The 14,398-nt window shown below is 37.8% G+C and overlaps 8 protein-coding genes across 8 annotated transcripts; 5 read left to right on the forward strand and 3 right to left on the reverse strand. All coding sequences in view use genetic code 12, as the record gives it.

The window, feature by feature from the left end:
• Positions 1-86: 86 nt before the first annotated feature.
• TCO89 (Tco89p) lies at positions 87-2,213 on the forward strand (the record flags this gene model as incomplete). The annotated part of the gene is made up of 1 exon (XM_036812613.1): positions 87-2,213. One exon carries the CDS (start codon positions 87-89, stop codon positions 2,211-2,213), a length of 2,127 nt encoding a protein of 708 aa, XP_036663703.1.
• Positions 2,214-2,300: 87 nt separating this feature from the next.
• On the reverse strand, positions 2,301-2,543 carry CPAR2_105600 (mitochondrial 54S ribosomal protein bL36m; the record flags this gene model as incomplete). Its single annotated transcript, XM_036812614.1, has 1 exon — positions 2,301-2,543. One exon carries the CDS (start codon positions 2,541-2,543, stop codon positions 2,301-2,303), a length of 243 nt encoding a protein of 80 aa, XP_036663704.1.
• Positions 2,544-2,795: 252 nt separating this feature from the next.
• Positions 2,796-5,612, forward strand: SEC21 (coatomer subunit gamma; the record flags this gene model as incomplete). Its single annotated transcript, XM_036812615.1, has 1 exon — positions 2,796-5,612. One exon carries the CDS (start codon positions 2,796-2,798, stop codon positions 5,610-5,612), a length of 2,817 nt encoding a protein of 938 aa, XP_036663705.1.
• Positions 5,613-5,682: 70 nt separating this feature from the next.
• On the reverse strand, positions 5,683-6,585 carry CPAR2_105620 (uncharacterized protein; the record flags this gene model as incomplete). Its single annotated transcript, XM_036812616.1, has 1 exon — positions 5,683-6,585. The coding sequence occupies one exon, from the start codon at positions 6,583-6,585 to the stop codon at positions 5,683-5,685; it is 903 nt and encodes a 300-aa protein (XP_036663706.1).
• A 275-nt stretch (positions 6,586-6,860) lies between these two features.
• CPAR2_105630 (uncharacterized protein) lies at positions 6,861-9,383 on the forward strand (the record flags this gene model as incomplete). The annotated part of the gene is made up of 1 exon (XM_036812617.1): positions 6,861-9,383. The coding sequence occupies one exon, from the start codon at positions 6,861-6,863 to the stop codon at positions 9,381-9,383; it is 2,523 nt and encodes an 840-aa protein (XP_036663707.1).
• A 969-nt stretch (positions 9,384-10,352) lies between these two features.
• Positions 10,353-11,849, forward strand: SAP7 (Sap7p; the record flags this gene model as incomplete). Its single annotated transcript, XM_036812618.1, has 1 exon — positions 10,353-11,849. The coding sequence occupies one exon, from the start codon at positions 10,353-10,355 to the stop codon at positions 11,847-11,849; it is 1,497 nt and encodes a 498-aa protein (XP_036663708.1).
• A 116-nt stretch (positions 11,850-11,965) lies between these two features.
• On the reverse strand, positions 11,966-12,310 carry MRPL37 (mitochondrial 54S ribosomal protein mL54; the record flags this gene model as incomplete). The annotated part of the gene is made up of 1 exon (XM_036812619.1): positions 11,966-12,310. The coding sequence occupies one exon, from the start codon at positions 12,308-12,310 to the stop codon at positions 11,966-11,968; it is 345 nt and encodes a 114-aa protein (XP_036663709.1).
• Positions 12,311-12,518: 208 nt separating this feature from the next.
• Positions 12,519-13,709, forward strand: YBN5 (Obg-like ATPase; the record flags this gene model as incomplete). The annotated part of the gene is made up of 1 exon (XM_036812620.1): positions 12,519-13,709. One exon carries the CDS (start codon positions 12,519-12,521, stop codon positions 13,707-13,709), a length of 1,191 nt encoding a protein of 396 aa, XP_036663710.1.
• Positions 13,710-14,398: the final 689 nt, after the last annotated feature.

Raw genomic sequence — 14,398 nt, forward strand, 5'->3', positions numbered from 1 at the left:
GTCTCTTCATTTTACCTCAAGACAAAATTATTCCACTCAACTTTGTACAACGAAGCTTAAAACCCTTTCTTGTCAACAATCATAGCATGACCACCGAGGGCCCAAGAATCGAGAAGCAAGAAGGATCCGACCGTTCGAGATCACCTTCAGTGGAGTCCGACAACTCCAATTTCTCTCGAGGAAACAACAAGAGTAACCACAATGCAACCCACCTACGACCCACATTACAAGGCACAAGTCGGTCAGTTTCTTCATCCAACATATCGGTGAATACATCGAGTCTTACACCTCATCGAAAACCTCATCCATCAAGACTTAAATCACACAACAGGTCTTTGTCGCATAACAAATTGCTCAACAAGTTGTCAACATCCACCGCACCAGCAACTACCAGACCAAATTTGAATCGATCTAAATCCACTGATGGATTGACAAAAGGTGGGAGACATACTGCTACGATAAAGAGAAATAACAGGTCGTTCACGAAAATCACTGGTTTGCAACCTTTGACAAAGACCATTTCGAATCAATCAGTTAAATCAAATAAATCAAACTCATCGCTTAAAGGGTTAAGTGGAGCAGCTACAACAGGTGGAATCAAACCCATGGCGCGCAAAGGAAAGGCAACTTTGAATTTGGATGACGATGATAAAGAATATGAAGATGTTGATGAACCACCTGACGAAAGTGATGATGTGGTTGCTCCTCGGCCAGAGAGGTTTGACAGTCAGGAAACCGTTTCTACCACGCAGCTGGATTCTGATCAAAACATACCGAGTCTTTATGAACAAATCAATAGGATACTTCCTGACCCGACTCCTCAAAACGACGTCGTGTACAACAACGGTCCCAAGTTAGATGTCGTGGATGAAGGCAAGCCACTTGATGGCAATGTAGCCCCAAGCAAAAATGAGCCAAAGAGACCTGATCTTGTATCATCGGTGCAGAGTTCCACTGAAGATGTGACTCAAAGCAACAACCTTTACGGAAGCTCCTTACTTCTCTCCCAATCAACAGGAATAGTCAGAAAAATCGAACCAGTGAGTGCAAAGGTGACTGAGGTTTATTCAAATAAACATGATCCAAATGTTCCACAACAGCCTGAGTCAGTTAGTGGGATCTCATTCAAAGCTAACCCAATGGAAGCAGTCAACAGCAACATTGCCAAACCGGTGACTACAAACCAAAACGTGAGTCAGAAAAACTCCTATCAACCAGATCAAACCATTTTCACCAATTTGCAAAGAACGAATAATCAATACATGCAAAATAAACAAGGTGGTGAGCGTGTTCCCGAAACGCGTCCCATACAAAACAACAAAAATGCAAATCCCTTGAATAATGGTGCAAACAACTATAACGAGTTTCTTCGAAGTACATCTTCATCGACTGACCTGCTGCATGGTCCTTCGAAGAACATCGAAACCAGAACACAGCAAAAATTATGGTTGCAAAGAGAGAGTTCACTTTTGGATGTCACAAACATGGACCCAGCAAGAAGGTCCAACTTTTCTAACCTATCATTAAATAACCTAATGTTTTCGCACAATTACAATCAAAGTAATTCGAGTGGACAATGGCCAAGTAATCCAAATTCATATCAAAGCCAGCACGGTATATCATCAACGATAGTGCCGTTAACTCCTGTAACTCCTGGAAATGTTCAGGGCGTACCTGGATTCAGTAGTGGGATGTTAACTCCAGATAGAGGTGGATCAACAGTTAATGTAAATGGCTTGCTTCACATGGTACAAAATGCTCATCAAAATTCAATTCAGTCAAGAACAGAATTTGAAAGGCTCAACAGGGAGTATTTAAACGTAAGAAGGCATTTAAACCCTGTTGGTGAAAGTTTAAACAGAATTCAGAATTTAATTGGTGATGACAGCGAAATTAAAGTTGCAAAGTCGAAAAAGCGTCCCGACAGTGGCAATCCCAATGCAAATACATTCAAGGAGTATGCTCCTTCTTTTCAAACGAAGCAAGCAGAGACGATGGGATCGGTTAACAAGATATGGCAGGATGCCATTTTGTCGACCTTGACCTCTTCTAGAACAGGATCGTACTCACAAGAGAATATAACGAATCAACAGCTGCAACCATCTGTTCATCGAATGTCGTCCTTTGGTCAAAGCTCACCCTACAATAAGCACGGCCAGCATTCGTCTGGTCGAGCTGTCAAGCTTGCTCAAAGCCAATCACACAATGGTTGAATGAAATATGTTTATGAAGTATATATACATGACTAAAAAGTTTTCCGCCCATCCTTAGATTCCACTGGCTCAAGATTTTTGCTTGCTCTATCCTTGTCTTTGTTTGTGTTTACCATTGGACTTACAATAAACATACACTCTTCCTTTTCTCTTTACCAAATAGCAGTCTTTGCAAAACTTTTTTACGGATGTTCTTACCTTGAATGTTCTCAATGGTTGGTATAACGCACCAATCGTAGCAGGTGTTATTAGTCTTGGAGTTGCATTGAATATGGGTCTGACTGGTGATGGAGCAAGCAGCTGCCTAATGATATTCGTGAATGGTAACATAACGTGCCCCGACTCTTTTCCCACCTGTGATAATAATACTTCAATAGGACCAAAAACTTGGTGAAATTTTTATCTCTCATTTTTGGCATGAATCTATTTTGATTCACAATGCACGACTTTGGTTTATTTTTTTTTTTTTCTTCAACTTCCAAACACGTAACTGATCGACGAAAAGACCAACAAAAAGGTAGTCAGTCAAACATCTACAAGCATTGCAACCCCTATACATCGACGCTAGTTGCACTATCCGTAATGTCTACACTGTCATACAAAAAGCAAGATGCGTATGCTACGACTTCCAATACACCGGATAAAATGGCTGTGTTTCAAGAATGTCTTCAACAATTCAATGCTACTCCGGTGAATGCCAAAAAATGTAGACAATTGTTGGCAAGGTTGCTCAGGTTGATTTACAATGGTGAAGAATTGCCAGCTCAAGAGTCAACTACGTTGTTTTTTTCCATTTCGAAGTTGTTTCAACACAAGGATCAATCGTTGAGACAATTGGTTTACTTGACAATTAAGGAATTGTCATCCACATCAGATGACATTTTGATGGTCACGTCTTCAATTATGAAGGATATTCAAGGTGGAGACGCAATTTACAAACCCAATGCCATTCGTACTTTGTCCAAAGTCTTGGATCCAACCACAGTCACAGCAGCAGAAAGATTATACAAGAATGCAATTGTTGACAAGAACCCGATAATATCCTCGGCTGCATTGGTTTCATCCTACAACTTGTTGCCCCATGCTAAGGAGGTAGTCAAAAGATTCGGAAACGAAGCGCTGGAAACCATTCAGTCTTATAAATCATTCCCTCCCAATCAATTTCAATTACATGAATTCTACGGTAATGCCACTTCCAACTTACCATCCACTTCTTTCATGTACCAGTATCATGCATTGGGATTGATTTATCAATTGAGAAACCATGATAAAATTGCATTGATGAAGTTGGTCACGACCTTGTCGGAAGGATCATCATTGAAAAACTCAATGTCAGTTATTCAATTGATCAGATACATCAACAAAATTTTGGATGATGACGAGGCATTGTTCCCTCAATTGTACCCAGTCTTGTCTGGCTTTTTGAAACACAAGTCGGATATGGTGGAATTAGAAGCTAGTAAAGCTTTGATCAACTTGCAACACTTGTTGAAAGATGACCAGTATATGCAAATCGTCACTACTTTACAGAAATTGTTGGGTGTCCCAAGAACGGCTACCAGATTTGCTGCCATTAGATTGATCAACAAAATATCAATCAAGCACCCAGAAAAAGTATTGGTCATTAACTTGGAGTTGGAGAGTTTGATTAATGATTCAAATAGATCTGTATCCACTTTGGCAATTACGACGTTGTTAAAGACTATGGGTGCAGGGACAACTGAAAGTTCAACTGGAGGGGAAAGTGTGGACAGATTGATTACCAAAATGACATCTCTTATGGATGAAATTACAGAAGATTTCAAGATTGTCATTATTGACGCTATTGAAAACTTGGCTTTGAAATTCCCATCAAAACACAAAAAGTTGGTTTCGTTTTTAACTGATTTGTTGAGGGATGATGGATCTCTTGAGTTGAAAACTGCTATTGTTGATGCCTTATTTGATTTAATCAAATTCTTACCAAACGAAGGTGCCAAACAATTGATTTTGATGAATTTATGTGAATTTATTGAAGATTGTGAGTTTACCGAATTATCAGTTCGTATCTTGCACTTGTTGGGTGATGAGGGTCCATCCACTTCAAATCCTTCGTATTACATTAGACATATTTACAACAGATTGGTGCTTGAAAATTCCATAATCAGGGCATCTGCAGTTATAGCTTTAGCCAAGTTTGCTGCAGTTTGTGGCGGTGATGTTTCAAAAAACATTGTTATCTTATTAACCAGATGTTTGAACGATGTCGATGATGAAGTGAGAGATAGAGCTGCAATTTCATTAAACTTTATAAATCACAAAAAGAAGAACTTGATCATCAGTGATTCAAGATATGACTTGTCGGCTTTGGAACACAAACTTGTCAACTACTTAAGTGACAAGGAGAATTTTAATGAAAAATTTGATATATCTGAGGTACCATTCATCACAGCCGAAGAATTGAAATCAATTGAGTACAATAGGAAGTTGAACAAGTTGGAGCGCTCTTCTGATGAAAGTGCTGAATCTAACGAAGGTACCAAGAAGAATGACAAGTCCGAAGAGAGGTCCGATAGTAGCGCTAACGATCTATTGAAACAACAAGAATATGCACAAGATCTTTCAGCTATTTCTGAATTCGAACTGTATGGCAAATTGACAAAATCATCATTAACACCATTGTACCTCACTGATAAAGAGAATGAAATTGTTGTTAGCGTTGTTAAGCATTTGTTTGTTGAGTCTCAAAAGTTGGTGTTACAATACAACATCAATAACACTTTGCCACATACTGTATTGCAAGACATTTCCGTTATTGCTCAACCGGACAATGAGCTTTACCAAGAGGAGTTGATTGTTACATTGCCGGAGTTGAGACCAAATGAAACAGGTGTTGTTTACGTTTCTTTTAGTACACCATCAGTGGATGACGAAGAGCTTTTATCAGCGTTTGGAAACACTGTTGCCTACACCAACCGAGATGTTGATGAAGATGGTCAAATAGATCCCACAGATGACGGTTGGTCTGATGAGTACCAAATTGATGATTTGGTTTTGTTTGCCGGTGACTTCATTAATCCACTCTATAATTCCAACTTTTCCGCTATTTTTGATCAATTGCCATCGTCAGAAGACGGGAACTCCACTGGTTATATTGTCAATGTTGACAGTTTGGAGAATGCTGTGAACAAATTGAGATCAAGCTTGAATATGACACCATTGGATGGTTCTGATTATGTGCCTAGTGATTCTAACTCACATACATTGAAATTATTGGGTAAAGATGTTTGGGGCGGTAAAGTTGGTGTTTCAATCAGATTGGCAAAGACTGGTGGTAAGATTGTTGGTCGTAGCGAAGTGAGAACTGAAACGGACAATTTTGCTAATGTTGTCACCAGCAGTATATACGACTCGTTATAGAGAGGGTGGAAGAGATGGTTGATTGAAAAATCTAAAAAGTTGACTTCTTTATCAAGTGTAGACTCTCTATTTATGCTTTAGATGCAACCCTATTCTCTTTCCGACTGGCTTTCATGTGCTTGTATAGTAACCCACCACTGAAATAAACCGCCAATGCAGCCAAGAATATGAATAAAAAGATCCAAGCGGCAGCCATATTGTTTGCCTTCGCAGCAGTAGGACAAGCGTGGTGACTTCTCACCTCAAAAAAGAAAGTGCAATCATTTGAGCTTCCAACATATGAGACCGATGCTTTGGCTGACATTTCACGATCACAGGTAAATGTCAAAATAGTTGATTTTCGTAACCTTGCCCCCGAAGTCAGATCGTACGCATTACAATACGATCCATTTTCGTAAGTTAGTGTCAATTTACGACCTCTAAAAATTGGATGTGAAGAGTATTCACCCATGGAAACATATTTATTTGTTGCAGGATCAACGTAGTAAGCACCAATCATAGTTGAGTTGACGCTATCTTGGATCTCGTTTAGTTCGTTGTGGGATTGCTTGAACGGGTTGGAGCAAATACCAACGGTGAAATTCTTTCCTGAATCATAACCACGAGATTTCCAAGGTAATGGTTTCATTTCATTGCCCATGGCTGAAAGCCCTCTCAAGTCAATGAAACCTTGATTCAATGGGTTCTTGATAGTGCATGGATCTGGAACCTCTTCCTTTGGCTCTTCGTGTTCAGCATTTTGCTTATCTGTGTCCGATTGACCCGATGCTTGGTGAGAAGGGGGAGTTTCGGCATTCGGGCTTGGTTTAACTCCATGAGGAGAGGTAAATGTGAAATGGCTTATTGAATCAAATATCTCACTCGATTTGTCATACAAGGTTGTGTTTGTTTTCGTTTTCTCTAGTATGGTTATGCAAACGATGAATAGTAGGGTTATAACTGGGATTATAGCGCGTCTAACCAACTTTGACATGATTAGTAGGTTGAAGGGTGATGTTTCTGGTGTATTACAGCGAATGAACAGATAATGTAATCGTCTAGATAAAAAATTAAAGGACTAAACCCAAGTTGTAATGTTGTTAAAAAGGATGGGCTCTCCTTTGGTTTTCTTCTAAACCGATGCGTGCAAAATTGTTCAGAAATCGAAAAATCGGCAGGAGAGAAAGTGGTTTAGCTGTACGTACTTCACACAATTGCAAACCAGAAAGCTTATCAACTACGCTGTACTACAGATCTCATTACGAATAGATGGATTCTTGGGTAGACACAACAAGTCCGTTGTCCAACGCATTTGGGGGGTTGGGAAATGGTCTCGGCAATATACTCAATTTTTCCGATCCACTACTAAGTCAAATCATCAACTCAAAAAAGGCATTACAGTTGCTAGACTCTGAGTTTGCATCATCATTAGCGTCAGCAGCAGGCGGTGAGTCCACATCTGAAGAAAGTAAGGATAAATCGATTGTTGAGCTACTTATAAGTTCAAGCGATGGTGATCTTGTCACGTTGGAGCGTATATTGCGAGCATATCCGGAATTAGTCAACAAATTGTATCCTAATGAAAGTGGCGGAGTTTCAGCATTAATTTATGCCATTTGTTTCAATAATGACGATATTGCAACTTCATTATTGGAAAATCATAATGCAGATCCCGATCTACATGACACTGTTGTATACTACACGCCAATAATGTGGGCAGTATACTTGAACCAAATCGACATGGTCAAATTATTGATCAATTCACAAGCTGACCCCTACTTGAGTCCTAAAGATGATGGGAAAAATGCAATCACTTTACTTAATCCTGAGTCAACAGAAATCATTGAATATTTCAAGTCACACAACTTATTGAAGCACAAGGGTATTGAAAATGAAACAGAAGTCTTTACTACGAATACATTTACACCAACTGATGAATTTGAAGATGATCTTCTGACAAAGTTGAAATTGCAAACGTTGTCGGCTACAGTTGAAGACGAAAATGAAGAAGAACCGGTACATGAGGCTGATGATGAGGATGCTTTGGTTAAAGATCTCATCATTCCAAGATTACCAGACTTTGAATATGATAAGTTGATTCCTGAACAATACATCAAGTTCACCGATAGTGACATTCCCTCGTTGATCAATTACATTTTTAGGTTGAGATCAAACTTGACATATCAACACAACACCAGAATTCCAGCTGCTATCCTATTTCAACTAGTTCGATTCTCGCATTTGAAAGTGGATTCTAATGAGTTAACAGAGTTTTTGTTTGATTGCTTTACTGCAAGATTGAGATCAATCACCAATACTAAATCGGGGGCATTTAATATGGCGTTGCAGGAAGACACCAGTGCAATGGGTGCTGGAGATATCGTTTTGCTCAGTTATTGGCTTTCAGCGTTGCAATTTTTGCATTTTTACTTCAGTAAGGGAAAAATTTATCTTAAATTTCCTCGCTTTTTGCAACAAATTATCAATCTAGTCCAGTCGTTGATTGCTACATTGTCATTTTCAATCAACTCTCGTTTGAATTTATTAGTTGATGATTGTATTTTGAAATTTACTAGCTTGATTGATGTGTCCAACACATTGTATGCCAAAGATTGGAATTTATTCAAGAAACATAAATCACATCCTAACAACTATGATGATATTTTAAACACATTGTATCCGCCAACACAGAATGACTTGATGAAACCATCGCCATTGAGATATATTCAAGTTCTTGGCGCTTTGGATTACGTGTTGAAAATCCATAGTGTTGATAAACTTTTCCGTGTACAAACATTTTCACAAGTGTTTTATTACATTAATTGTATTATTTTCAATAATATCATTAGTCAAAGCAAGTATTGCACTAGAGCCAAAGCTGTTCAAATACGACTCAATATATCAACTATTGAGGATTGGCTTCGGTCTCGTGATTTGAAGGTGTACAAACATGATGATATTGGTGGGTTAAACAAGTTAGTTGGGGATTCCAATGTACAATTGCACAACTTGTTGAGCGAGGACAAATCGTTACTGAAAAAGGATCCTAGAAATTTGGACTTTTACTACGATTCTGTTTATCACATTTGTAAAAACCAGTTGCAACCTACAATAGAGTTATTACAGTGGCTTCAGTGTATGACTTCGTTGAAAGATGAAGAGAGCTTAATCAATACAATTAATCAGTTTGACTATTTGAATTATTACCAGTTGTATAAGGTAGCTCACAAATTGTACAAGTATGCCGTTGATGAACCTAAATTACCCAAGAAATCGGTCAATTTAATCAAATCCTTGATGAGTGAGCAAGGAGAAAATCAAGTCAATAAAAACTTTCAACATTACATGACCCAATCGACATTTTTATCCAAAGAAGTGTATGTGTACTTGAATCCAAATTATATTTTTGAAATTGCATTGCCAAACCTCACTGAGTTGATCAATACTTATGGGTCTGGTACTGGTGGAGTTAGAGTCTTAAGAGCCAAAAAATATCAACCTAGTTTACCAATAAGTATCGTTGACGACATTGACGAAATAATCACCGAAAACCGAAACTTGGAAATGAACGATACATACGAGTATGAAAAAGATGATGACGAGGAAGATGGCGATGTCAACGAAGGTGATGAAATTGAAGAAAAGAATGATGATTTGAGTAAATCAGACGCTGATAAACAAACCAATTTCAAAGGTGATGAATTATTCAAGAGTGTCCAAATGCCCAACTCTCTTATGCATAGGAACTGGGGTGACTCAGGAGCAGATGATTTTGAATCCAATCCATGGTAAATAGGAATACAGAATGACGGTGTGGTTAAATAGGTTTGTGTACAACTATACTGCGGCTTAATAACACCTATTTCATTAAAATACATCCAAGCTTGGCCATTGACTCTTTATGAATGTAACTCTCCATCTTACAGGGTACTGCCATGTAGGTTGGTATTCCATGTTTCGAATTAGTATGGTGGCATCATAATGAATTTGGAAATGGAACCCCGATTAGGCAACTCGCCAGAAGAGATCACAAAATTTGGAAGAGTCGTGTCATTTGTAACTATTTTTAACAATGAACCAACAAAACAAGAAACAGTCCATGGCTCTAATGTTGTTCTTATTGTGTTACTTTAGACGAGGGGGATCGACAATCCCTTTCCGCTACCTGACATAAAAGTGATGTTCTCGCGTCTTGTTGTGAGATGTAACGGAAAAGATTAAAGACTAAGAGAAGCATAGACCCATAGCTAGCATAAGTCATTGTACATAATCAGGTACCATTTCAAAGCACATGTAAGCCTCGAATCTGGGGATCTCATGCCTGGTGTTTTTGTTTTGGTTTAGAACATCAATTGCACTATAAGGTGAAAGTTTTTATTTGTTTTTTGTTTACAGAATCACAAAATCGGGTGCAAAACAGAAAACAATCTTCCATATTGAAAAAGGTTTCAAGTTCGAGAATGGTAAACAAATCATTGCACAAATGAAGGCTGTATGACGTATTGTTCATTCAATAGGTCTCAAAAAGTGACTTCGAAAAGTGACTTTCTGTTTTTAAAGCTTCTATTGTGCAGAGAAGTTATAGCCCCATTTCAGGTACCGAAAAGCAGCGGGTCCATATTGTCTCAAAGAGCAGGAACCTAGATCCAAAAAAAAGTATAAAAGTTTGTCGATATACTTTTGATAAATCAAAGATTATCCCGACCCTAAGTATCAGCTTGTCCAACTTTAATACATTCGCTTTTACATTCACTTAACAAGATGCACCAGTTTTTACAGCTTATTTTGCTATCATCCACCGCATTGGCTTTGATTGGTGATGGATTTCTCTCATTATCGGTTAACAAGATTCAAAACACTAATGGGTTGGGTAATTTCCCTAACAGATTGCCACTTTTTGAGCAACTCGAGGATGAATTTGAAAATATTACCAGTACACTTTTAGGACAAAATGCACAGAAAAGTATTGCTCCATTATTTGGAAATTCCGGGTTCAAATTTGGGAAACACAAGAGTAAGAATCCTAAAGGTCTTAAAAATATACTTGGATTGGGTAAAAGTAGTAAAACAAACACCACGAGTCTGGAAAGTGACGATACAAACGAAGAAAATGAGACTGGCGCTTTTTCAGTTGATTTAAACAATGCTCAAACTATGTACATTGCTAGCATTTCCATTGGATCTCCAGCACAAGAAGTCCAAATCATGATAGATACTGGATCTTCTGATCTTTGGGTTATTGGTGCACAAAACCCAAGTTGTATCGAAAATGGTGGCTCTTTAAATTGTTCAGAATATGGAACTTTCAACCCTATTAAATCATCGACATGGCACAAGAATGCTAGTATTGAGTTCAATATCTCCTATCTCGATGGGTCTACTGCTACTGGTGATTTCGGTCAAGATAACATTGAATTCTTTGACGATTTCGTATTGAAGAGAGCTAATTTTGCTGTTGTTGAAAACACCACTTCTGAAATTGGTGTTTTTGGAGTTGGGTACCCCGGATTGGAAAGTACTTCCACGAAATATAGTAACATCCCTCATGCTTTAAAAGAACAGAATTTGGTTGCTAAAGCCGCTTACTCATTGTATTTGGATTCAAGTAGTGCTAGTCAAGGTAGTATATTATTTGGGGGAATCGATCACGCAAAATACACTGGTGAGTTGATTGAAATTGACATTGTTCCCAAAGATGGTGAATATCTTTATTCACAGATTCCCTTATCCCATATTGCCGCTTCCCTTAACAACTATACAAATGCATCTCCAGGATCTGACTCAAATGGTACACATCCAGGGAAAGTAGGATCTGCCACTATTTACAATGGAACTGATTCCTTCAACGGTGGAATTGATTTGCAAAATACCCTGGTTTTGCTTGACTCTGGCACCACTTATTCATTCCTTCCCAAAGACAAAGTTGAAAGTATTGTTGGCTTATTTGGTAATGTTTCGTACGATGGTACCATCGGTGCTTACAAGATTCCATGTTGGTTGGGCAACGCCGGTAACTACTTCCAATTCAATTTTAATGGTGAAAAAGATATCAATGTTGATATTTCGGAATTTGTGTTAGAAGTTGGTAAAGATGCATCTGGTTCTGCACAATGTGTTTTCACATTATTACCAGGACAACCAATTTTTGGAGACAACTTTTTGAGATCGGTTTATGCCGTATTCAACTTGGACGATAACACCATATCAATTGCCCAAGCTATCTACAACAATGATCATAAAATTGTGCCAATAGAGTAGATCTTGAATCTAAATACAAAAAGTTTGCAATTATAAAATTGTAAGAAAATGATTTCTTTATATACATGATAGAACTAAATGTACAGACAATGTATACCCCAACAAGATCAAATGCACTATATTTTCGACAAGAAGTTGTTGTTCCTTATAATCTTGTTATTTTCTTTTTGCAATTTAATTCTCCTCCATCTGAGGAAATTTTCATTCTTGATGTTATCCAAATTGTTTTTAGGGTCAATCATAGTCCAAAGCCATTCTGGGTACTCTGAGTCCTCTTTAGCAACAGGTTCATCTCCCTTTTTAAAAATTTTCAAGTTCAATGGTGTTCCTGCTTTGCACGATGATTCTATTAAAGTGGCTTTTGCTTCAGTGGTTGCAGCATTTTGCAAAATCGTACTGGTAGTGAGTGACCTCTTTAGTATGCCAGTGGATCGTATGTGTTTAATGGAAGTGGTAAACATCGTGATGTATAGCCTATTGAGGAGCTAAGTATAACAGGTTGGTTCTCTATAAAATGAAAAAAAAAAAAAAAAAAAAAGTTTGAATATGTGCTTGTGTTCGTGTGAAGTTAACCAAAAACTGTTTTCAACTCAAATCGGAGTGAAAAAAATTTCAAAGTCCTTCAACTGTCTATTCTTCTTCCATCTACACATATTAGAATATATCATTATGCCACCAAAGAAGAAAGGAGTGCAAGAGAAACCAATCCTATTAGGAAGACCAGGTAACAATTTGAAATGTGGTATTGTTGGTTTAGCAAATGTGGGTAAATCAACATTTTTCCAAGCCATTACCAAATCTCCTCTTGGTAACCCAGCAAACTACCCATTTGCTACCATTGAACCAGAAGAAGCAAGAGTTGTTGTTCCAAGTGAAAGGTTTGACAAATTGTGTGAAATGTACAAACCAAAGAGTGAAGTCCCTGCTTTTCTAACTGTTTATGATATTGCTGGTTTGACAAAAGGTGCTGCTTCTGGTGAAGGGTTGGGTAACAATTTCTTATCCAATATTAGAGCTGTTGATGCTATCTTCCAAATGACTAGAGCTTTTGATGATGCTGACATCATCCATATTAATGATGAAGTTAACCCAGTTGCTGATTTGGATATCGTCAAGGATGAATTGAGATTAAAAGATATTGAATTTGCAACAAAATATTTGGAAGGAATTGAGAAAATCACCAAAAGAGGAGGACAATCTTTGGAAGTAAAACAAAAGAAGGAAGAAGCAGAATTGGTCAAAAGGATTATCAAATTATTGGAAGATGGTCAAAGAGTTTACAATCAAACATGGACTGCAAAGGAGGTTGATTCTATAAATCAAATGTTGTTGTTGACAGCTAAACCAGTCATATACTTGATCAACTTGTCTGAAAAAGATTACATTAGAAAAAAGAATAAGCATCTTTTGAAAATCAAAGAATGGGTTGATAAAAATTCACCTGGTGATTTGATTGTTCCAGTATCGGTCTCATTAGAAGAAAAATTAGCCGGTATGGGTTCAGATGAGGAAAGAGAAGCTTATTGTAAAGAAATTGGTGCTCAATCAGCATTGCCAAAGATTATTGTTGCCATGAGACAGAAGTTGGATTTGATTTCATTTTTTACTGGTGGACCCGATGAAGTTAGAGAGTGGACCATTAGAAAATGGTATACTGCTCCACAAGCTGCTGGTACTATTCACACCGATTTGGAAAGAACATTTATATTGGCACAAGTTATCAAGTATAATGATTTGATTGAGTATGGTGACGAAGCAAGTGTTAAAGCAGCTGGTAAATTGTTGCAAAAGGGTAAGGATTATTTCGTTGAGGATGGAGATATTATATATGTCAAAGCAGCTGAGGGTAAAGCTCGTTAAAATAGTGGTTGTTCTTTAGCTTTGTAAATATACATCTTTGGGAAAATAACTACTCTTTATAGAGAATTGATCGAGCGTGTTATGATAGAGACAGCAGGTGAGACGTTCTTCAAGTATAGGCCGATGCCTATGCTCAGATTTGGTCTCAGCCTTGTTTTGTCAAGTTAACTCGTGCATTGTTTGCAAACGCCTTGTTTTTTGTGAGCGAGAGGGATTTAAATTTTTAGTGTGTGCATTAGAAGGGGAGGGGAGAGAAAGCGAGAACGTGGGCGAGGGCGTGTGGGATCAATGCGATGTTGCGTTTTTATGTCGACTGATGCAAGGTACAAGAAAATAAAGCATACACCCCAGTTGCAACACCGAGTTGAAAATCTCATATCGGTTGCAAAGGGTGCAAATCCGATTCTCAATACATAAGGAAAGCTCAGTTTCTATTTATATTTTACGACCTTCCGAGCTATGCGTTTAGAGCTTATTCAAAGCATAAAAGTGGCTTAAACCTTTTTTTTTTTTTTTTACTATTTTTGCATCTTTAGATTTTTTATACCCGATTGAACAAAAACCAAACCAAATGAACAATTTCACACTAAGTTTTTGGTTTCGTAATTGCTAAAGTCCTTTTCAAGGTGTCATACGTTCTCTAGAGAGATCAAACTCGATAAGTTACTCACTTTAAAGTCATTGCCCAA

Source organism: Candida parapsilosis, contig 005569 (assembly GCF_000182765.1).
Source record: "Candida parapsilosis strain CDC317 annotated contig 005569".
Lineage (NCBI taxonomy): Eukaryota > Fungi > Ascomycota > Pichiomycetes > Serinales > Debaryomycetaceae > Lodderomyces > Lodderomyces parapsilosis.